Raw genomic sequence first — 24,901 nt, 5'->3', positions numbered from 1 at the left:
GTCATAGGATATGATAACATTTGCCGTTGGTAGCTGTTGCCAAATATTTTTTCCAAAGAGAAATTAATTACACACCTAGCATTATTATGTGAAACTTCTAGTTGTTTTAAATTCTCACTTCACTTATTTTCTTGCTCTTTCCTTCTTTCTCTCATTCCCTTCCTCCCCTCCTTCCTTACTTTTTTCTCTTCTTTTTAATTTTAGCCTTTCTGGTAAATGTGTAGTGGTATCACATGATTGCTTTATGACTTTGCCTCTTTCTGATGACTAACGCTACTGAACAGTTCATCATGTGATCATTATTCACTTGAAGTTCCTCTTTTTCAATGTGGTGAAATATTCTGACCATTTCTTTATTGTTTTATCTGCATTTTTCTTATTTGATTAGAAGGAATTCTATAGATCGTCTGCAGAGCAGTTCTTTGTTTGACAAACGTATTGCAAGTACACTCTCCCTTTCTGTAGAGTGCCTTCTACCTGCTGTCTTTTGATTATAGAAGTTTTAAGTCTTGCTGTATTCAGATTTATTTTTTGTCTTTTACATTTAGTATTTGGAATTCTGTTCATGACATTTTTCCTTATTCAGGAAGATCTTCTCCTATACTTTCCTCTAAAGCTTTCACATTTCTTTTTATCTCTTTGTATTTAGATCAGAAATCAATCTGGGTTTGAATTTTTCGGTGTGACAAGCAAAGACTCATTTTCTTTACATATAGACATCCAAGTGTCCCAGCACCATTTACGGGAAATACTGTTTTCCTTCCCTCTGCACCGTAGAGCCACTTTAAGCATAAATCAGGAGATCATTTTCTGTACACTCTTCTCTTCCATTGGAGAGTATGTCTATTCTTAATTTCTCATCATTTGTGAGCTTTAAGTATCTTATCCCAGATTTACCCTACTTAAGATGGTCTTGGCTATATTAGGTCTACTGTATTTCTATATAAATTCTAGAATAAGCTTGCCAATTCTGGTGTGGGAGAAGAATTATAAGATGTTTTATTAGAAATGTGCTGAATAGATCATTTGGGGAAAACCTGACATCATTACCTTTTGAGTCTTCAATCCATGAACATGATACGGCCCTTAACTTAGGTCTCCCATTTTTTCCTCAATTATATTTTATCTTTTTCAGTGTAGAAATATTTTATATCTCTAAAACATGCATTTTTGTTAGATTTATTTCAACATATTTGATATTTTTGTGCTACTTTTACATACGGTGTCTTAATAAATAATTTTCCATCTCCTTTTCTGTCAAGTTTGGTAAATTTACTTTCGGAGAAATGTGTCTATTTCACCCAAATTGGTAAAATTATTGCTGTAAAGTTCTTCATAATGTCCTCATATAATTTTTACGATTTCTGTAGTATCTCTATTGATGCATCCTTTCACATTCCTGACATTACAACTTTGTATATTTTTTTATTTTTTTCCTGATTACTTTTGGTAATTATTAGATATGTTAATCTTTTCAGAGAACCAGCATTTGACTCTGGATTTTCTCTATCTGCCAAATGCTTTCAATCACATTAACTTCTGCTGTTGTCTTTGTTCCTCCTCTCAAATTAAAGGGAATATTATTCGTTTTTGAAATATTTACAGTAAAGGCTTAAATCCTTGATTTCCAGACTTCCTTTTCTAAATTATGCCTTAAGGCCACGACTTTCCCCCCAAACAGTTTTTGACCTGCATTACATAAGTTCTGATTTGCCCTGTTTTCTTTACTGTTCAGCTCAACATATTTTCTTTTTTAAATCATTTTCTTCATTGACTTAAATTTTGACTTAAATTCTTTTTCACAGATTATTGAGAAGCCTAGCATTTAAGCTTCATACAGATGAAGTCTGCCTGTTGATCCTCTAGTGACTGATTTCAGCTGGATTCCAGTGTGGTCAGAAAACATATTCTAAACGATTTCAAACTCTTGGAGTTTGTTCAGGCTTACACTACGACCCAGCATATGGCAAAACTGGGTAGATATTTCATGAGCACTGGAAAAATATGAACTCTGCATTTTTGTTGTTGGAGTGTTCTGTTTATTTTATTTTAGTCAAATCTGTTCACTTCCTTTTCAAATTCAATAAACCTTCACTGATAGTCAGTTTGTTTGTTCTTTCATCCGTCGAAGAAGTATGTTAAAGCCTCACACTATGATCCTATGTGTCTTTTGTTCCTTTTAGTTCTGACAGTTTTTCTTCACTGGGGCTTGCTTTTGGGGACTGAGCAAGAGGGCCGCAACACTCCCCTCTGCTTCACTAAACTTTAAACAGGCTTCTTCCTGACTTCCCTTTCCTTCAGAAAACTTGCAATTGTAAAGTATTTCTCTGTCCCTTAAAGACGTAAATCTTCTACAAAACCAGAAATGTCTTTCTCAAGGATCTGGGAGTCAACCTTTTGGCTTGTAATCATCAAAGGAAAATGAGAGGGCACACTCAGCTCCCAGGCTCTGTGGAAAACTAGGAGACCAACTTCAACAAGGGACAATTAGCAACTACAGACGGGCTAAGCTCGTTGCCACCCTGCCCGTTTATGTCCTCTAGTATTTTTCCATGAGCTAATCTCAGTGGTTTAAAAATCCTCGTGCCCTTTGTATCAGAGGGGTTGAGTTCAATCGTCCTTCCTTATTGTAAGCCTCTCTCCTTTATTTCAATAGTCTTGAGTAGTCTTATTTGCCTGTCTAGCTGGTGTGATGCAAGTTTTATTTTGCTGTTCATATACACTAACAATTATGATGTACAAACCTGTTGGATTGACTATTTTATTATTAGGAAATAGTTTTCTAATTTCAATGTATCTTGCTTTCAAATTTACTGTAGATTTTTTGTCTAGTAATCACATCTTTTTCCACCACTTAACCTCAGCGTATCCATGCCCATAGCATGTCTCCAGTGAACAGCAAATAGTCTCCTTATTTAACTTATTTCTGTTATTAATTACCAATCTTATGGTATTAGTCTTTTATTTAGACTATTAAATGCAATAAGAAAAAAGAATATTTAATATAATAACCATTACAGCGGGATCATATCTGACCCAACGCAATTTACCGAAAAGACAGTCCAAATCTTTCTCTTCCCACTGCCTTGATCTACTTGACCCAGGTGATATTTCTTCTGTTTTATATTTTATTGTCCTATTATGGAGTAATTAAGTAATTTGTATTTTATTGTACTGTATTGATTTTAATTAAATATTTTTTATTTTAGTAGATATCCCAGAGACTATAATATATATTTATCTCTAATGCAAATTACATCGCTTAGCACATCCTACACAATGCCAGGACCTTGAAATACTTAGAATATTAACTACTTCCTTTCACCACCCATGATTACACTATTGTGTTATATTGGGATCCTACATATATTTTGTTTCCACATCACATCATAACTAATATTTTATACAGTTGGTATTCACTTATACCTACACATATTTGTCATTTCTAGTATTCCTCCTCCCCTTTACATTTCCATGTTTTAATGTAGCATTTCTTGTCTGAACACATCTTTATTTTCACGTCCACTTTTTAAAATATTGTGGAGCGGTACCTAATTTTAGATTAACTGTTATTTTCTTTCAGCACTTCAAGGATGTCAAAATCTGGTTTTGTTAAGTCAGGCTTATCATTGGTCCAATGAAAGTACTGTCTTTCTTATTTTTCTCTAGTTAGAATACGTTTTTCTGTCTTTTTTCCAACTGTTTTACAACGCTATGCCTCTCAGCGGTTTTCTTTGTCCTTCTCTTTCTTTGTGTTTGTTGTGCTCTTTGAATCTGTAGGTTGAAACTGTATGTTTTCAGTTTTAAAACCTTTGTATCCACTACATCTTTCCATGTGGTTTACACGATTTTCCCTCCATTTTTCCCGTGTCTCAAATTTTAAAATATGTTAGACTTTTATGTGTGTCTCACTTGCTTGTCATCCCTTTATCCAGCATTTGTTTTCCTCACTGCTTCTGTCTGTCTGTTCTGTTAACTTGTCTTCCTGTTCCCTCACCATTTATCCACTGTGCCAAGACTCCTAGTAAAACAGAGCTTCGAGCTATTAATTTCAGATACTGCGTTCTCTATGTTTTACAATGTCCTTTAGTCCAGTTTCAGAGGTTTCCAGTCTCTGGTGAGCTTTTCAATATCAGCATCTACTTTATCCTTCCTTTCCTCTGATTTTTTTGACATTTGAATAATCATTATCTGAAAATCGTTCTAACTAAGTTCAGTATCTGGATCGTCTTACATCTGCTACCTGGTTTCTTTTCTCCTTGGTATTGGCCGTGAGGTTTTGTCTGCTCACATACGTTGTAAATTAGAATTTTATGTCCATCATGTATAAAAAGAATGGCAGAGGTTTTAGAAAATGTTTTCCTCCTCAAGAGGTCACCCTCTTCATATTTAACAGACACCAAAGAGAACTGGTCTTTTTAGGATCACCGCCTTAGGATGAGGATTTGAGCTGTATGTATCAGGGCTGGATTGTAATTGCACAGAACTCAGTCTACCTCTGATTCTCCCCTTTTCTTAGGGTGCAGCCCTTCAGAACTTTCAGTTAAGGACCTCCAGCATTTGCTACTTCAGGCCTGTAACCCTGCAGAAGACTCCATTCTATCATTCAGAGGCTTATAGTTTATCTCGTTAGTCATCTGCCACAGGTTAAGACAAATGTCATAAAGAGGAGACTGGTCGTATATTAAAAACTCCTTAAGCCTCCAATTTCTCATGTCAATCTACCGTGACTGCAAAATTGTCTTCTGATCCCTCTGTCCTGGAACAGCAGCCTTTTCCGGGGGCTAATCCTAGCTTCCCAGCCTTGAGCTCTGTCCTGATTGACAAATGTGCCTCAGGGAAGAGCAGCTGCAGAAACACTGCGTCACTGCTTTGTTCTCTCGAGGGTTTTCCATCCTTGCTTGTTTTATTTTCAAGCTTCTCCCTCTAGAGAGTTTTGATCTCCTAAGCACCTGAAAATCTGTGGTAAACTTCATTCTGTTTGCACAGACTGTGGAATAGTTCTTTGGCATCAAGCACCATCTGAAATTCAGCAAATATCCTGTGGTAAAACTAGATGTCTTTAGGCCCACTGAGTTTTGTCACGCTCGTCCCCACAACCACTAGAAGCTTTGTGGCTTTTTCTTTCTCCTATTAGCTGCTCTCAGCCTGAGGAGGCGGAGAGCCCTCAGCCTCTGTTTACAGAATTAAATACATTAATGAATAAAAAGAAAGAAAGGAAAGGAAGGAAGGAAGGAAGAAAGAAAGAAAGAAAGAAAGAAAGAGAGAGAGAGAGAGAGAGAAAGAAGGAGAGAGAGAGAGGGAGGGAGGGAGAGAGGAAGGAAGGAAGGAAGGAAGGAAAAGCTATGAATTCCTAGTTTACATCTCATGCCAGGAATTTTAGTCCATTTAGTTGGTGTTGCTTTTATGAACTATTATGTCTTTAAAAATACAATTTTAAAAATCATTCAACTTTCTAGTTACTATTAACAGAAATATTAGCTTACTTCTTTCTACTACATTTCACCTGGAAATAAAAGCTCCAGTGTTCATTTGGTGATTTTTAAAATATCCCTTCCAAGCGAAATAACAGGGGTAGCTTTCCTGCGTGAGTTCCACAAATCCGGGGCTCATAAGATTCCCTGGTTTACACTGTGATATGTAGACAGAAGTTTCTATGTTTTTTTCTTTAAGTTTGACCCTCAGAAGACAACTATACTTTGTAATTTAAGAGTGCTGTATTTCATAATTATTTTTAATTATCAGATGCTTCTACTTAAAAATAAAATATTAGCTACCTAATACATTACTTCTGGGTATTCTATTGGGAAAATTAGAAAGACAAAATTTGAGATTAGAAATTCATTCCAACAGTGTCAAGGAGATAAGGATTTTTGATTCTAGAAAGTTTTTCCTATTTATATAAATAGAAATATTACTAAAATTGAGGAGCATTATTTAGTAGGCATTATTCTGATCGAAATAATCTTTAAAAAAACTAAATCTATGAACTTATCCTAAATTTATTTACCTATCCTTTTATTTTATAATTTGATGGTGTACTGTGCAAAAGGGTGAGGGTTGAAACCATCAATTATGTTTTTTTCTTGTCTGATGTTAGCTGTGGGCTTGTCATATATGGCCTTTATTATGTTGAGATATGTTCCTTCTCTGCCTAAATTGAGTGTTTTTATTGTGAACGTATGTTGAATTTTATTGTCACTTTTTAAGTGTGTTTGGTTAAATGAATCACTGGAAAAATTATAACATTCAAGCATATAAATCTGTTCTCTTGGCAATTAGCACCTCTTACTTCTTTGAAAGTTAGTCATGATCAACACTTTTGACTAAATGCTACATAATTATATTTACCACATTCTGGGGGTTTTATTATTGCATTATCATGAATTATTGTATATGCTGTTATCAATATTTTAATTTCATGTTGAGGTATCCTTAATCTTTTCTTAAAGTTCAATGCTTCTTGAAATGAAGGGCATTACAGGTTATGTAGTCGAAAAGAAACAGTATTGAAAACACATATATGCACTCACAAAAACTCAGAAATGAGAACAACAAAACCCACAGCATCATTGAATCCAAACTGATCTAAATTTGATTCAAAAAGAAGTAGTTATATGAAAGTGCACATTCATAAGATTCAGCTTAATGTAAAGAAAAAATAATTTCTCTCTGTATCTTGCCTCATCAGTGGAACTCAGAGGCCATGAGAATAGTCCAGAAAGGCATCAGAGGTATCAGCTGGTAATGTCTGTACTGAGAAAGATAAGGACTTCCTTGTTATAACTGACTAATAAGTCAGCTTGAGAGCAGCCTAAGTTCCAGAGAGAGAGATACACAAAGTACCATATGTGCTTTTGGTAAAACACTGGATAGGAGGGGGACCAAGACGGCAGAGTAGGAGGACGTGGCACTCACCTCCCCGACAAGCACATTAAATGTATCTACGTACGGAACAATTCTCATAGAAACTAACTGGAAACTGGCAGAAGATCTCCTATACAATCAAAGATGTGAGAAAGACCCCCATATAGCCAGGTAGAAAGGGAAAAAAAAAGGCATCAGGTCAGGACAGGCCCTCCAGGAGGGATCTGTAAGGAAGAGAAGGTCCACATGGGCAGATCCTTGCCCTTTAGAGCGGTCTTGCCTGCTGGGATGTCCACTGAGACAGCTAGAAGGGCTGGAGAAACCGAGACTCTGCTCGCAGAGTGCGTACTTGCTGGCTTGCTAATAATCAGAGCGGAGAGAGACTTGCATTGGCAGCTGCTGCCTCACTGTGCTTCCCAATATGAAGGGGCGGATGCCCTTGCTCACTCCACACCACAGCTTGGTGAGAGGTCAGGGCAAAGATTTGGTCTAGCTTCCCAGAGACAGACCACAGCTCTGGGGGTGTGATCCAGGCAGAAATGCAGAGACCAGTGTCAGCACACACGTGGGGGTGCGGGGCGAGCTGGGCAGATGCTGACAGTCTGCGCACAGGGCGATGTCCTAAGAATACCCAGTAGCTAAGCACTGACTCTTGGGTGGTCAAGCCCTAGGCAGGAGTAAGGGTGCCTCAGCTCTGCCAACTCTGCTCCACAGCTTAACACCAGATCTGGGGTGAACAGGTCCTGGGAAAGGTAGGCCACAGAGGCAGCCCAAGTCCCAGGTGATAGCACAGCCATGTCAATTCCTGCAGCCAACACCCCAAACCCCCAACCCCCCAGCCTCAGCCTAGTCCCTAGTCCTCACCACAACACTGCACTAGATCTGGGACAAACACAATGGAGGAAAGGACATGACCTCAGGCTGTTTCTGAGCAGAACCATGGATGCTTACACTGGTTGCTCATAAGTCTCTGTGACCATACAGGCTTCATTTGCTTCAGCAATCACCCCCTTTGGTGCAGGGAATGCACTCAAGGGCAATGGAGCCTGAATGGACCCAACCCTCAGGGCTTCTCACCAGCGTGGACGTAGACCCACCCCTGATGGGGCAGTGACAGCCACGGAGCAAAGAGGAGGCCCCGCCTCACATCCAGTGCAGACTCTAAACACCACAGCACCCATCACATCCCCTATCAAGGTGATAACAGCCATCACACTCTGAGGAAAGATATGCCATACCAAAACCAGCCCTTGAACTAAAAATATTGGACACAATCTACACAGGGACATTCCTACATTAAAACACTCCTCCAAGACCACAGTAGACCACTGTTTCCCTTAAATTTACAGAGATAGAGAAGGTTAAGTAGAACGATAAAGCAGAGGAACTACTCCTAACTAAAAGAACGAGAGAAATTCCCTGAAAGAACAAAGAGTGAAGCAGACCTCACCCGTCTGCTAGACCACAAGTTCAAAAAGGAAGTAATAAAAAGACTAAAGGAATTAAGAAAGATCATCAGTAGAAATGTAGATCACTGTAACAAAGGACTAGAAACTATGAAGATGAACCAATCAAAATTGCACAATTCAATTGTCAACATAAAAGTCAATCTAGAAGCAATGAGTATCAGACTAAATGACACAGAAAAATGAATAAGTGGTCTGGAAGGCAGAATAATGGAAATCATCCAATCAGAACAGCAGACAGAAAGATACATTTTTTTAAAAAATGAAAGTGATATATGAGATATATGGGGTAATATAAAGCATTCCAGCCTAATCATAATAGGGGTCCCAGAAGCAGGAGAGAGAGAAAAGGGAACTGAAAGTGTTTTTGAAAAAATTATGGCTAAAAAATTCTCAAACCTAAAGAAGAAAACAGATATTTAGGTACAGGAAGCACAGAAGGTCCCAAACAAGATGAACCCAAACAGACCCACACCAAGACATACCATAATTAAAACAGCGAAAGTTAAAGAGAAGATTTTGAAAGGCAGCAAAAGAAAAATAAGGAACCAATGACACAGGAACCTTCATAAGGCTATTAGCTAATTTCTCTAAGGAAACTGTGCAGGCCAGAATGGAGTGGCATGATGTACTGAAAGTCCTGAAAGGGAAACACTTGCAACTTAGGATCCTCTACCCAGCAAGAGTATCATTTAGAATAGAGGAAAGAATATTTTAGACAAGCAAAAATTAAAGAATTTAAAATTTAAAAATTAAGAATTTACATTAAAGAACACTAAACCTACCCTAAAGGAAATATTGAAGGGTCTTATCTAAATAAAAAAGAAGGAGGAATCTACTGAAAAGAGAAAATCACAGTAGGAAAACCAAATATATAAAAGGATTGAAGATCACTTAAATAAGCCAGTGCATAGATTTTAAAACAATCAAAAAATCTGTAAAAGCAACCATAACTACATTTAACAGCAAAAGGATAAGCATGAAATTCTAAAATAAGACATCAAAATCACAAAATATGGAGGAGGGGAGCGTAAACATGTAGATCTTTCAGAAAGTGTTTGGACTTGTATGACTATCAGTTTAAAGCAAATAGATATAATTATGGGTCAACATACTTAAACTCCTCGGTAACCACAAATCAAAAACAAATAATAGATTCACAAAAACCAAAAAGAATGAAATTCAAGCATAATACAAAAGAAAGCTATCAAACCACAAAAGGAAAAAGAAAAAGAAGAAATGAACAAGAGAAGAATTACAATATGAACCTTTCCAGACTTTAGACTACACTACAAAGCTACAGTAATCAAACAGCATAGTACTGGCACAAAAACAGACATATAGATCAATGGAACAGAATAGAGAACCCAGAAATAAACCCACACATGTAGGGTTAATTAATCTATGACAAAGGAGACAGAAATACATAATGGAAAAAAGAGTCTATTCAACAAGTGATGTTGGGAAAGCTGGACAGCCACATAGAAATCGATGAAAATAGAACACTCCTTCACACCATATGCAAAAATAAGCTCCAAATGGTTGAACAACCTGAATATAAGACATGACATTATAAAACTCCTAGAAGAGAACTTAGGCAAAACATTCTGGGACATAAATCATAGCAATAGTTTCTTAGATTAGTCTCCCAAGGTAAAAAGAAAACATAATAAATAAAAGCAAAACTAAATGGTACACAATCGAACTTAAAAGCTTTTGCACAGCAAAGGAAAATATCAACAAAATGAAAAGACAACCTACAGAATGGGAGAATATATTTTCAAGTTATGCAACCCATAAGGGTTTAATATCTAAAGTATATAAACAGCTAATACAATGCAATATCAAAAAAAAGCAACCCAATCAAAAAACAGGCAGAAGACCTAACAAAACATCTCTCTAAAGAAGACATAACGCTGTTCAAAAGGAACATGAAAAGATGCTCAGCATCACTAATTATTAGAGAAATACAAATCAAATTCAATAAAAATACTGAATAGCCAGTAATAAAAGCAATACACATGTCCATTTGAAACAATAATAAGAATAAATTGAATAAATTCATTCCAAGTACGTAAGAATTTCTTCCAAAAGAGTAAAATACTCTTTCAGTATAGCGATTTTTGAGGAAAAGTTTAAAAGGGTTACATTAAAATACATGTCTTACCTGATTCCTCAAAGTCAATGTTGTAGGCTTTCCAGGTTTCAGTTATTCGAAGAAGATTCTCTTCCATGGCTTGAATGTCCATGGAGGGGCAGTTGCATTCTGGAAATTTGGGACCACAATGACACCAGCAGTCATTGTCCTTGCAGATAAATTCTCCCTCTGAATTACAAGCAATGTAGCTCAAAGCTGCTTGTACAAAACGCTCCTGAAGGTAGTCTGGAAGGAGTACTTGCAGCCCTTCAAGAACAGACAAAGAACAATAAGTTCACTTTGATAAAGAAAAGAGTATAATACCTATGTACAATATTCAAATTATTTGACATAATTGATCAGAATTTTTGGCTGTTTTATACAATGTAGATAGAACCTAATTCCCTACACGTTAGAAAAGAGATGTAGACATTCATTTCCCACCACTTGATTTCAAATAGTTTTCAATATTTTCATTTTACCCTCAGACTATGAGCTCACACCTACATAAATATCATAATACAAAGGGTTGGGATATAGGCAAAAGAATTCTGCAGTGTTGCTGTAATGTTTTTCTCATGCCATTAACAACATAACTTTGTATCAGCCTATTTTCCATACGATCACTTCGACTGACTACAAGGAAACTATCAGATAGACTGACTTAGTCATTTCACAGCCTTAGTGATACAGTATATTGCTTTTCTACCTGCAAATTTAGTCCAGTTGCTAACTCAAGAAAATATCAAAAATGAAAGTAAGCCTATAAAATTAGTATTTGGGATTTCTACTAGTTTTACATTTTAGTATTTCTTGCTACTTAGAAAAATCTAGTCAAAAGACTAAATATTCAAACTAATCAGTAGGTAAAAATAAATGTAAAAGTAAGGGAAAATTGGGTAAATATCTAATTGCTGTTTACTACAAAATTTGAGTTTTACAACTTTTACATGTTTCCTTTATAACAAAAACAATCATTTTTTGACATGACCATTATCTATCAGGTTAATTTAATAAAATTCATGAATTAGCATTTAAGAAAAAAATCTACTTTGTAAATATCTTAACAATTATACTTATCTCATCCTTTCAGATTAATTCTCCCATAGATTGGTCAAGAAAAGTACTCTTAGCACTTATATGTTTACTTTATTATTCATATTTTATTTCACCTCAAATAAATATTGAATGCCTTCTATTTGGAAGAGAATTTTTAGGTAAAGTACAACTATGAAGATGGCTGAGACATTTCCTTGCCCTAAAAGTACTTGCAATTTATTAAAGAAAATAAAAGAAGTAATTTAATATAATAGAGGTATATAATATTCTACAATCACACTTAATACCTACTAGAGTTGAGCAACATGTGTTGCCCTAAGTATAATTAATTGGCAAAGCAATTACATTAGGCTCATGAGATTAATAAAACTTTTCAAAAAAAAGGTGGACTAGAACATTATTTGACACATGGTTAGTTTTCAATATTAGGAGAGGTATTTTGTGGCATAAGATAATATATTAACATCACGCACAAGTGAACTATGGAATACACTTTTGAAAATAGCAAGTATTAGTATTGTTTCAATGTACATGAACGATAAGAAGGCAATGAGTGAGTTGCTTAGAAAAATAAATGTTATTGGGGTTCCTATATCAGGGTTAAGTGTATGTAATTAATTCACTCGTATTAAAATGATGTTTAACCTTGCAGGATATTCTGAGTGGTTCTTTATTTGGAAGTAGAAAATATAAAGGGAAAAGATTAGTTTAGACAGAGACTAAAAATATCTAAACTAAGGAAATGGTGAAAAAGCAACAGGTGACAGGAGTGGGACTCTACTAGACAGGACTTCATTTGATGGAAGGCAGGTGAACTATGACAAATGAGTCTTTAGACAAGTACAGTGACAAAGCTATAAATATTCTTAAATGTCTAGTCTTGTGGGTCACCAAATTACTGCATATACTTCAGAAATATCTAGTGACTTCTTCTGAAAATACCCCTATTTAATGTTAAAAACAGGCTAAGTTGGGGGGAGGGGGAATGTATAGCTCAGTGGTAGAGAGCATGCCTAGCATGCATGAGGTCCTGGGTTCAATTTCCAGTATTTCCACTAAAAAAATAAAGAAGCCTAATTACCTCCCCCTATCAAACAAACAAACAAACAAACAAAAAGAAACCAGACTAAGTCAGAGTTTCTGTTAATGAGACTCAGGAAGCAGCGTTTACTTATTAAAACATCTCCGTTAACAGTATGCAGTGTGTGTGGACCAGATATATGGAACTCACTGATTATCTCAACCTCAGTTTTACTAAAAAAAAAAAAAAATAAGAATTTATGTAACATTTAAAATGTCATAAACCAAATAACTGCATTACAATTTTCAATTTGTAAAAATCAGAGTGTCTTTGCAGAAATAGTGAAGGCCGGAAAAGTAATTTAGGGAGAAATAACTGGTGGCAAGAAATGATGAGTTCAGTTTTAGACATGCAAGGATTTCTGTTGTCTTAACTCTGCTTCTATCTATCCACCTATCTATCTACTTATTTCTTAAAAAAAAAAAAGAATGGAAACTGACACTTTGTAAAACCACACTAAAAAATAACAATGTTTTCTGGAAAGAAGCCTAGGGACAGACCACTCCAAATTTCGTAATGTTATAGCTAGACCAGTAACGTGAGCAATAATTGATGCCAAGAGAGAAAGCTTCGATTGCCTTGCCAGACAGCTCAGAGGGACTGAGGGCTGTCCTATAGGTATTTTTAATGTAGAGAAACAACAGAGTTGAAGTACTGATAAGACTGTTATTAGAGAAGTACTCGGTGCTGAGACAAGGCTAGGCGAGCTGAGTTCAAAGACGCCTAGGGGTCACCATGAAAGTGAGCACGTGAGACAGGTCAAGGTTACAAGCTGAAAGCCACAGAGTAAAATATGGATGTGTCCAGTATTGGAGGACTATTTTTTTTAACTAATCTTTTCACTAGCGACAACTAGAAAATCTAGAGAATATATTAAAAATAATCTATTTAAAGGGATCTAAAAGCCACTGAAAGTGAGGACGTTTGAAGCTACCCTGGCAAGAAGAGAATCTGTGGGGAGTGAACCAAACATTGGAACATAGCTTTTGTCTCAGAGTTTTGCCCAGTTAGCAAAGCACAAATTGAAGTTTTGAACCAACCATAATAAAGATAGAAAATTCTCCAGAATCTGTTGGAATCAAGAAGGGCTATATACCCAAAAAGTAATTAAACAAACAAACAAAAATTAGCTTTACCAGGTCTAAAGCATACTTTCAAATGGCTCAATTAAAAATAGATTGAGGTACTATCGGAAACAAAAGTACATCTTCTCTGGAGAAAGAAAACATAATCAAGAACCTTAAACTATTTGTACAAATTTTCATGCACAGCATCAGAATTCAGTAAAAAAAATAATGAGTATGTAAATAAGCAAGAACTATATAGCGTCCCCAAAATGTGAAGTATAAATTAATTTCAATTGCCTGATCAAAAATTATATGACAAAACAGAGAATTTTGACAGAGAACTGGAAATTATAAATTATAACCAAGTGGAAATTCTGCAAATAAAATTAGATAAATTAGAGTTATGAAGTAACTGATGGATTTAACAGCAGACTAGACACAGCTAAAGAGATAAATAGCAAACTGGAATACATCAGAAAAGAATTATTGAACACAGAATAATAAAATCACAAGAGGATATAAAATACAGAAAACAGCAGAAAAGATATATGGGATATGACTGAAAGGTATAAAAATACACTTAGTTGGAACTCCAGAATGAGAGGAGAAATGGAAAGTAGCAATATTTGTTGAATAAATATTTTAAAAATTTAAGAAATTGTTGAGAGATCAATTGTAATTTCCATCTCACAAATATAGGTTCTAGCACAACAAATAACAAAGTGACAATGACCAGCTGACCAGTGCTCCTCAGTGCTGCTTCGCTCATGTGCTACCTAACGCAGTGCGTAAAACTAAGGGCTGCCCTGAACATGATAAAGTTCCCGTCTAAAACTGTTATCATATATTAAGTAGACCAGAAGTAAGTCATCTGTTGCCTTATACATGTTTACATTTTTAAAGATATTACATCATGTATCTAAATGTACCAGTGGAATCTAATCTTTGCAATTTGGCATCCAATATCATCTTTTAAACACAATAAATGAGCAAACTGTGTGTTTGTGTGTGTGTGTGTGTGTGTGTGTGTGTGAGTATTCTATTCTTGAAGTCACTGCTTCATTTCACTGTCCCTACATATTTTCTTCTATTACCAGGAATATTAATAGACTGCATTTCTATCTAAATTAGAAAACAACATTTCAGTGACTTTAAATCTAAAACTGACAGTGATCAATTGGATAGCATTTAAAGTTTAAAATGTTTAAGCACTTTTTCTATAATTTTTATACAATTCAAAATGAATGAAATTCATTTATTATTTAGGGTAAATTTAAATAACCCAATGCTGTTACACTTTCCAAGACTGAAAATTTGAGGAAAAAATGGAATAATTTCTAAAACTTTTAAGCATTTTTATATAAAACTGAATAATATAAACACAGGTTGAATTAAGTAATTTAAAAAGGTGGACTAAAGAAGAATGAAAAATCACCCTTTGATCAGCCAACTTAATACAGACAATGTCTCACCACAAATGCACTTCTGAACTTGTTCAACTAGTACCTGTTTAAAATGTGTGGATTCATAAGCTTTCCCTGCTGGTATAAATGACTAATACACACACCCACAACAATCTGGGATATAGTATACATCTGTTAAAATTATTACTTAAAAAAATCCTCTATTGAATTATCTCACAAAATATAGGAATAGAATGAAGATAATAAATCACCACCATTATCACATAATCTATCTTTATAATGGAAATAATGCAAATATAAATATTTTATTAATATATTTTCAGGTACACATTTGTCAGAAGAAAAACATAGCCTTAACTATCATATTAGATTGTATTTTAAAATGTCAACAGTTCACATTATAATATGTATAAATATGGTTACAATTTTAATCAGAATCTATAAGGAAAAAAAGTCAAAGATCTGGCAGACCTCAGGATAAATTGCTACTTACTGACACAATGATTACTGTATAAAAGAAAAATATTATTACAATCAATTTTCAATTGTTACAGATTTCTCAATTTAAGAAGTGTAGTGAAGTTTAACATTTCATTCATCTGGTCTCGACTGTTTATATTAGTTCAAAATAAGGATTAGCCTTTTATAAGAATTTTAACAGCCTAGTGCTGCACATACAGCTTATTTTAAAAAGAAGAAAGAAATCACAACTGGATAACTGTCATCTAGGCTCATAGAGAATTAATGAAATTTTACCAACATACCTTGCAACTGAATCTTATTCTCAGGACTCTGAACCAGAACAGAACTGACAGAATCCAGGTTGTCATAGTTACTGCAGCCAAGGGGACCCGTCCGTGTTTCTGTTACCTGAAGACCAAAACATCAACTTTATTATATACACCAGGCTTTACTTTGTTCTTTCGATTCAATATAGTTGTCACACACTGATATTATACATGTGACCACAAACATTACTAAAAGGTCTAGGATCTGATACACACCACCAACACACACACCCAAGCACAGAGGAGACAAATAACTCCCTTTATCTTCAATTTGATTTCCTTCCCTTTGGCCAGGCATCAATCTTCAGAAAAAATAATGGAAGCCCTCTTTGGTCAACAACATCATTCATATAAGGTCACTAATTTCACCTAAGATATGACAGAGCATGCTCCTTTAGGCAGAGAGCAAGTTTTGACTCATATGAGAATTGTTTTGTGTTTGTTCATTTTTCCTCAATAAATCAAAGCCACCTGCCAAGCTACTGTCTAAAGACTGATTTTATTATTTTATTCCTCTACTTAAAAATCTATAACTCCCCCTTCTTTCATGGTGCTACCAATGTCTAAACTCATCTGCTTGGCTTCCATCTGTCCCCTTCTCCCCAGCAGGCAGGCTGCCTGTGGTCCAGGTGGACTTTGTTCATTCTATACCTTTGCTTATACAACGCTCTTCCCATCCCACCGTTCTCCCCTTTGCCTAATTGATTTTCCCTGTCCTCAACATTAACCTCATGTTCAAATGCCCAACAAAATAGTCCTTAATGATTTCCATTTATATTACTTAGCCATTTCCAGAAAGTTATAGTTTGCAGTGCCCAGTTATAGCACTTAATTATGGAATCACATATTGCAGACTGATTTTTTTTCCCGCCACAGGTGCCTTGAGATGGATAGTATCAGGAGTTGAAGAGGCGTTTAATCGATTAGGTCAGACCAGAAATTTATCCTGAGGATTTTTTTTTTTTTATAAAATCAAACATATCTTCAAGCAGAGGAGTGTTGTAATCATTTTTATGTTTTAAAAAGATATTCTCAAGAACCAGAATGGTTTGTAAAATTGTTCAGACCATTTCATTTCACTGTTCACAGCCCCACAGTGCCTTCCCCTCTCACTCCAGTAAAAGACAGGGCCATTTCTAGGACTAAAAAGATGCCGTATTTTCCCGGCTCCCTGTTCCCTCTCTGAACTCACCGCTCCCCATTTCTTCATTTACTCCACCCCAAGCGCACTGGCTCCTTGGCTGTTCCCCAAACATACTAGTTATTCTGTCTCACGAGTTTTGACTTGCTGTTCCTGTATCTGGAACGCTCTTCCTCAAAACGTTTCTAAGCTCACTCCATCACTTTCTTCAAGTTTTGGTTCAAATGTCACTCTCTCCAGACTACTTGGACTAACCTATTTTAAATGAATATACCTTCCCACGTTTCCCTCTTTCAACCATTATTTCCTTGGCTCCTTGCTTTGTTCTACCTTTTCCAGGATGGTTATCAGCTTCTAACACGCTATATAATTTACTCATTTATCGTGATTATTATTGACACTTCTCATTAGAATGCAAGCTCCACCAAGTGCAGGGAACGCTGCCCATCTGTTCACTGAAGTAGTCACAGCACATATTATGTTCTTGTATAAGCCCAGGGGTATCAAGACAAAGACAAGAGGACGGTGTGAGGGGGAATCAAAACCAAGAAAGCCACTAGGCCATTACTGAGGTGATGAAGGCCTGAATGGAGCAGTGGCAATATGATTTACACAAAGAAGATGGATTTTGCGAAACAGAACCGGCAAGATTATGAAACCCTGGAAGTGTGCATGATGGAGGGAGGGAAAGGCAACGGGAGTTTCTAGCATAAGTGGTGGCATTAAAACACGGGCCAAAGAAGCTGCACTGAAGGGCATGTAAGGACGCCTAGTCTTGAGCACTCGGCATTGAATCCCACTTGGTTGGAAATAGCCAGCAGAAGAAGTGACAATGCAGATCTAATTCTCAGACGTTACATCAAAGATGGGATTATTACTCTGGGCATCAAAAACTTACAGGTGACAATCAAAAACAGGGCAATGGACAGGTCAGCTCAGATGCACTGGGCGACTGCATAATTTGTATCAGGACAACACATTTTCAAAACAACAAGTCCCTTAGAGTGACCAAGACTGACTATGAGCACATAGCAACAATTGGGACAATGGCTTACTATTTCTGTAACACCCCCGCGACTTTGTGCACGCCTCTACCACTGTCCTCCAACGGTGACACGGAACATCCCTTATTTTGTTTAGGAAAACAATTTCTGATGTTGATATGTGTCACACAAATGTACGTGCATGTATATGTATACTTAATATTTAAATAGAAATGAGTAATGACAAACGAGTAAAAGGAAGATTAAAGGCATCAAAGGAAATATTTAGAGTGTAAGATAATTTTCATCTTCATTTTGACCGATCAAGGAGCTTAACTATTGCCCCATGACATACACCAGTGCATACACACCAAATTAATGTAAACTAATGCCAATATTTATCATTTTAAGAAAGTTTTTAAATAAAAGTGGCTTAAAGCACACACTCATTGACATATGTGATCTTAGAAACTGGTATGCAATATCCTAAACATTTAACTGTATAAAGAGGATAAATGTTACGATATTATTTTAATCTTGTTACAGACAGTCCCTTATATTCAGTTACTGTGTTCTTGAGACTACAATCAGAGATATAAGTAATAGTGTTATAAATTCAGAGAGAGTTTGAGTGTCTCTATCTCTGTATCTGTAGATCATTTTATTCCCTCACCTTTCACTGTATACAATAAGAAAAATATAGTATATCCTACTGATAATTTAATTTTGTTCTTTATCATTCACAACTGACTCATTGCCTGATTTAACGTAAAATTCAATGATGCAAACCTATTTTTCCAACTGTATTATATTTTAGGAACTCTACATGTCAGCACTAATAAATGTGTTTATACTTATTTTTTCAATACTAATGAAAGGAATAAAAATGAAAACAAGTACTAAAAGCTAATTTATCATATAAACATTTCTAAAGAGATGTTAACTCTACCAAAAATGAATTACGTAGTTGTACCACAAATGGCTTGAACTTTTGTTCCTCTTATGATAGATGAACATCTGATTTAGGGGTCTCCATATACAATATAACAAAAGAAGAGTTATTCAATAACTGAACATAAAAATGATTAAGACTGAAAACAATCTAGGGCTGACAGCACTCAGTGTTTTGAGAAATGACATATAGAATGGGAAAAATGTTTTTATTAATGTTTTCATTTTTCTCTTAGTGAGAGGATCTTGAAATAAGGGAACATAGTTTTTAGGTTACAAAATGATGTCCTTTCTGGAGTGTTACATTGATTCATGGTTTTATCTGAATGTCACGAGGAAAATTAATGTGCTTGAGGGGCTGGGAATTTGAAGGAGGGTGTGGAGTGAACATGGATGGAAGTTATGGTTTGACCAGATGTGGAATGTAAAATCGAAACTTTTCAAAATGTATTTAGCACAAATTTGTCTTCAAAGTAGAACACACTCTTCTCTAATTGATAACTTATGTGAATTGCGTTTAAATATATTGTTAAAAATCAGAGAGGGTATAAAAGTATAGCGAAATGGCAAAAAAAAAAAAAAAAAAGCCTGTGTTTTCATTTCAGCTTTTCCTATATGCTTGCTATATTGTTTCATTAAACTACTGTCCATTATTTTTACAGTTGGAGAATTTTACAGAGAATAAAGGAAAAATAAATAAACCCCCTAATTCAAAGAGTTGACTTGGAAGTAATTATGTAAACAAATAGTATAAATTTAAGTTTATTTAGGTTAAAATAAAATGAGTATAGGTAAGTCAGTTGGAAATAAAATCTGTTATTTTCTATCAAATTTCCTGAGTTTTACACATTCTTAAGGAGATATCATGCCACAGCAAAGCACTGAAGCTATAAAAGTAATTCAGCAAGAATTAATTGAAGAAAAACTATCTCAAGCAAAAAAAAGAAGAAAGAAAATAATAAAAACAGTGGGACAAAAAAGAGTAAACAAACAAAAACACACCACATTCCTAAATGAAAGCTGTACTGGCAGAGAATTTGTCATCTTAAAATTAAGGCATTTGCAGATACTAACTACTGTATATAAAAGATAAACAACAACGTTTACTGTGTAGCACAATGAAATATACTGAATATCTCGTAGTAACCTATAATGAAAAAGAATATAACAATGAATATATGTATGTATATGTATGACTGACTTATCACGCTATACACCAGAAACTGACACAACACTGTAAACTGACTATACTTCAATTTAAAAAAATAAAATAAAATAAAAATCAAGATATTATGTATTTAAAATATTTCCAGGCAAAAAATAATAATGTCATATAATTTGAAGAAAATAGACTTAAATGACAATGCTCAGGTCACCATCATAACACTACCACTTACTAGAGAGGAACCAGGATGGTGGTCATTCTCTGTGAATACATGGAATGGTGAGAGGGTGTAAGGGGGACTTCCCGCGTTCTGGTAGGGTTCTATTTTTTATATAGATAATGTGGGCCCAAATGTGTTCCAATCTCAACACTATGGCTGTGTAACTTTTTCTATGTATGTTACGTATCAGTAAAATGTTTACCATTAAAAATTGGCTAATATTTATTCTCCACATGAATTATATCAGGGCCAGCACCACGTCATCTCTGTCTACATCTATATAGATCTATCTATTCATCTATCTGTCAGCTGTCTATCCATCAGTCATCTACCTACACCACAATACTAGGTTGAATTTTTGCACATGTATCCTTTCAAATTTATTATTCTAACACGATTTTGCAAAAAGAAAGTGCTAAAAGCTGACACTGAATGATTAAGAAAAACAAACGACTTATTTTTAGATTATTAATATAATAGCTTGCTTAATCAGATCAAATCCCCTTTTAATCATCTTAAAATATCATATTTATTTTGTTTTCTTTCAAGGCTACAATTATGCCTATTCTATAATTGCAGATATATAAATGATACATCAATCTTATTTTTACTTTGTAGATACTCATAATCCCCCCAAATACAATTATCTCTGAGAAAAAGAAATCAGCCTTTTCCTAATAAACTCATCTATAGGTAACAATAAAAAAGTATGCTTACATAAGCAAACTATTTAAATATTCAATTTTTCCTAATGGTAATTAATTTTAGGTTCACTTTGGCTAAAAGGTTTTGAAATATTTTGCAAATCAATCATTGTATTTGATATTAAAAAGATAAGAGTTTACTGAATTTCCATAATTAATATTCCAAACAATATAAAAATATATTTGAAAAAAGTTTCTTCTGTACAGCACAGGGAACTATATTCAATATCTTGTAATAACCTTTAATGAAAAAGAATATAAAAACAAATATAATCTATGTATATGTAGGAATGGGACGTTGTGCTGCACACCAGAAATTGACACATTGTAACTGTCTGCACTTCAACAGGATAGATAGGTAGATAGATAGATAGATAGACAGACAGACAGATAGACAGAGATACAGATATATTCCAAACAGAAACCCTAATGATGATAATGGTGTCAGAAAAAGACCCCATAGGTCTGCCTGGAAAGCTTTGTGACAGCAATGACATTTTAAACAAGAGGAGAAAATTATTTAAAGGAGTAAATATCCTAAGAATTAGAAAATTAAAACCCTTAAGACATTTTAGTATCATTTCTTTTTCTTACCATAAAGTTTTCTTTATGCTTCATTATGGCACTTGTAAAATTTCTTTAAAATCATCTGTTTACCTTGTCTTTTTTACTTATTTAATTGGAAACGTCATATTCACAATTACACATGGCACCTGGCATATGGTATAAATTCAATAACTGAACCAAATTGGTGGATACATATTTTAATTTTAGTTAGAAATTTTTACTTAAAAGTACTTTATTTAATATTTTTGAGAACCACTTGAAGAAAATGGAGCAGTGCCAGCATATATAAATTTCAGAGCTCTCAGGAGTCAGAAATCATCCAGCCTCACCAGCTCATTACACAAATGAGGTACCTGGAACCTAGGGAGGGCGCAGCAGAGCTAGCTCCACATCAAATAAGTGAAACAAGAGCTGGAACTGGGTCCTGAGCCGCCTGACTTACAGGTCATATGCCCATTCCAAACATCAGATTGGCTTTCCAAGCTCTATACTTCGGTTTTTGAAACTTTGCTTGCCTTAATCAATCTGGTTCAATCTCTCTCTCTGTCCTCCCTCTGTCTCTGTCTCTGTTTCTCTCTCTCGAAATAAAATTACAATAAACCACAATTTAATTGATCCAGACTGATGTACGAGTCAATGAGAATGATGTAGTCTCTTGGGTCATTCTCATGAACGATAAATATTGCTATGAATGTGCTGGTTAATATAACTTTGAATGAAGGCCAAATCAGTTAGCTTTTATTCTAAGTACTAATTTATTAATGCTTTGAAATATAACCGCTATAAACTATAATTACTCCAAACCAGACTTGTAAAAAGTAACATACAAGTGTTTATTAGTTTCTACTCTGTCATAAAACAGTTTGCTTGTTTATGTTCCTGCACGTATAGACTCTTTCATCATTGCATGTGGTTAAAGCTATTAAACTAGCAAAAAGCTTTAGAAATGTTGATAATAAAGAATATGTAATTTGTACATATAACTATGTGAAATTTTATATACAGTATAATATAGTATCATTAATATGTGATATTATAGCATATATGATACTTAGACATAATTTTATTGAGTAACTATATAAATTTTAGATACACTAATATATGTTATACTTAAGTATGCATGATATTGTATCATAAGATACTGATTACATATGATATCATATATGATAATTCATAATAAATTGTACATAATTAGAAATTAAATACATAGATGATGTTTCTTTCAAATGTAAATATTGAGTTAAAAGGTATTGTTATCATTTTTTTCTCTGACAGTTATTAATTTTCATTTCAAAATTTTACCAAGCACCTAATGTCAAAAGGCTAGTCAACACAGTTCCAGTTCCTTATGTGCTGCAATATTTCTGGGGCTTAATATTCAATTAGAAATTAATTTTCAAACTTTGTTAATTATAATAAGCATACAAACAGAAAATATTCATATTAGAATACATATATTTGAGTGGCAAAGACTTAATTTTTTTAAATTATTTTTATCACTTACAGTAAATGTAAGATAAGTGCAAATTTACATATAAAATGTTGCATGTCCTCAAGAGAAAAATACAAGAGGGTATCAATGCTAATTCTCTTGCATCCCTACACAACAATACACAGTATACTCAGGGCATTATTCATGATTAACATCATGATTTAAAATATATCTGACATTGTCACTGTTTCTTGAACCTGCTCCAACAATATAATGGAAGTTTAAAATAGTACATGATATATAATCGATGCTCAGAGGACTCATACCTTCACATGAAAAGCATAATCAGACAGGAATCAAACTTAAGTTCAATGTAAAGGCGCAGATACCATTGCTGAGTTATTTATCTATGCAAATGACTTTATATTAAAAATGATTTCCCCTAGTTATATCCCCCATAATTTCAATAGATAACATACTTTTAGCTATCAGAATCATTCATTTTTAGGACTGTATTTTGAAAAGCAATCTAGAGTTTCTTCGATGGGAAGAGACTTGAAACATGAGAACGAAGTGTATACGCATAAACAGTATTGTTACGTATTATATCCGTGAAACACGTAGAACATAAATAATATAGCCATAAATCGTAAGGAATGAGAAACAATGCAGATAAAATATAAGATGTGAAATAAACTATTAAGTTTTGAGGAGACTTATATAAAAGACAGGACAGACATTTAATTGAGGGACAAACCAGATTACGTCTTCTCGGAGAGCAACTGCCTCAGTGCAGTTCCCACTTGTACCCGCTGCCGTGAGCCCAGGCCCAGCTACTCTGGCAGACCTGTTTTTCACACCCTATCAGTTATCATCAATCAAAACGATACACATGTACACGACTCACGAACACCCACACGTAAACCTGTTGAGAAAGGCTGTGTGTGCCCTCTGAGCACACGTGAAAATAAAAAGTTTGCACAGGAGGCCAGAAAAGCGTGTTCTCAGGCTCTCAGAGTGTCCGTTGCATGTGACACAGAATAAGGTGAACTGGACACAATTTAGTCAGCACAAGATTGCCACACACCATCAGGACGCCTTTATGCATAAAACATGGTTACCATGGAATTTAAATGTGTGGTACTTGGTTGGTCTTGGAGAGGCCAAACCTATAAGCTCACTCCTACAGATATGTGATTTTGATTTATTTTTTAAATAACACAAAGGTTAAAATCACAGCAACTGCAAGAAACTCTGTAACAAAAAAAAAAAAAAAACAAAACAAAGCTTTCATTAGATTTCTAACTACGTGCATACACATTTAGAAAACTGATATTTTTCTAGAAGCTACACTTGTGATAGCTTTAACTGGTGATGGTACATAAGCGGTAACCTTGTACCTCATTACATGAAGTCTAAAGGGATATTGTTATTACACCACAGTGGGCTAAGAGCTTTCTGATGTATTTAATATTAATATGAACAAAATAAAGCTTCCCTGACAAAGGGCAGCTACAAGCAACAAACACAGATTGCAATCCGGTTCAGGGCTGCGGCACGCCGTCTGCACCCCGGCAAGAGTTATCACGCCACCACCGCACTCGTTAGTGCCACCGCGGGCCTGAAGGCCACTTCCCCCAGACCTGAAAAATTACATTTTAGGGAACTCAGGCGCCAGGGGTTCTTTTCTGTTGCTCAATAGAAAAAATAGATGTAACATGAGACAGCGTTTGTTACATTTATCTTAGAAATGAAAGTCAACAGAAGAGGTAAAACATTAAGAATGATTTTATTTTCTTTGTTGTTCATTCTAGGAATTGCGATCTCATTGCCTTTTAGCTATTAAAGC

General features: G+C 34.9%; 1 protein-coding gene across 4 annotated transcripts in view; it reads right to left on the bottom strand.

Moving 5' to 3' along the window:
- Positions 1-24,901, bottom strand: part of BRINP3 (BMP/retinoic acid inducible neural specific 3) — a 338,781-nt gene that overhangs the window by 110,804 nt on the left and 203,076 nt on the right. For all 4 annotated transcript variants that reach the window (XM_010974025.3, XM_010974027.3, XM_010974026.3 and 1 more), the window contains 2 exons: positions 15,866-15,971; positions 10,501-10,737 (listed from right to left, as the gene is read on the bottom strand). In XM_010974025.3, coding sequence (XP_010972327.1) covers positions 10,501-10,737; positions 15,866-15,971 — 343 coding nt within the window. The remainder of the gene's footprint in view (positions 1-10,500; positions 10,738-15,865; positions 15,972-24,901) is intronic.

Source organism: Camelus bactrianus, chromosome 23 (genome assembly GCF_048773025.1).
Source record: "Camelus bactrianus isolate YW-2024 breed Bactrian camel chromosome 23, ASM4877302v1, whole genome shotgun sequence".
Lineage (NCBI taxonomy): Eukaryota > Metazoa > Chordata > Mammalia > Artiodactyla > Camelidae > Camelus > Camelus bactrianus.
Note: the sequence above shows the minus strand (reverse complement) of the source record. Positions and strands in the feature narration are given on the sequence as shown.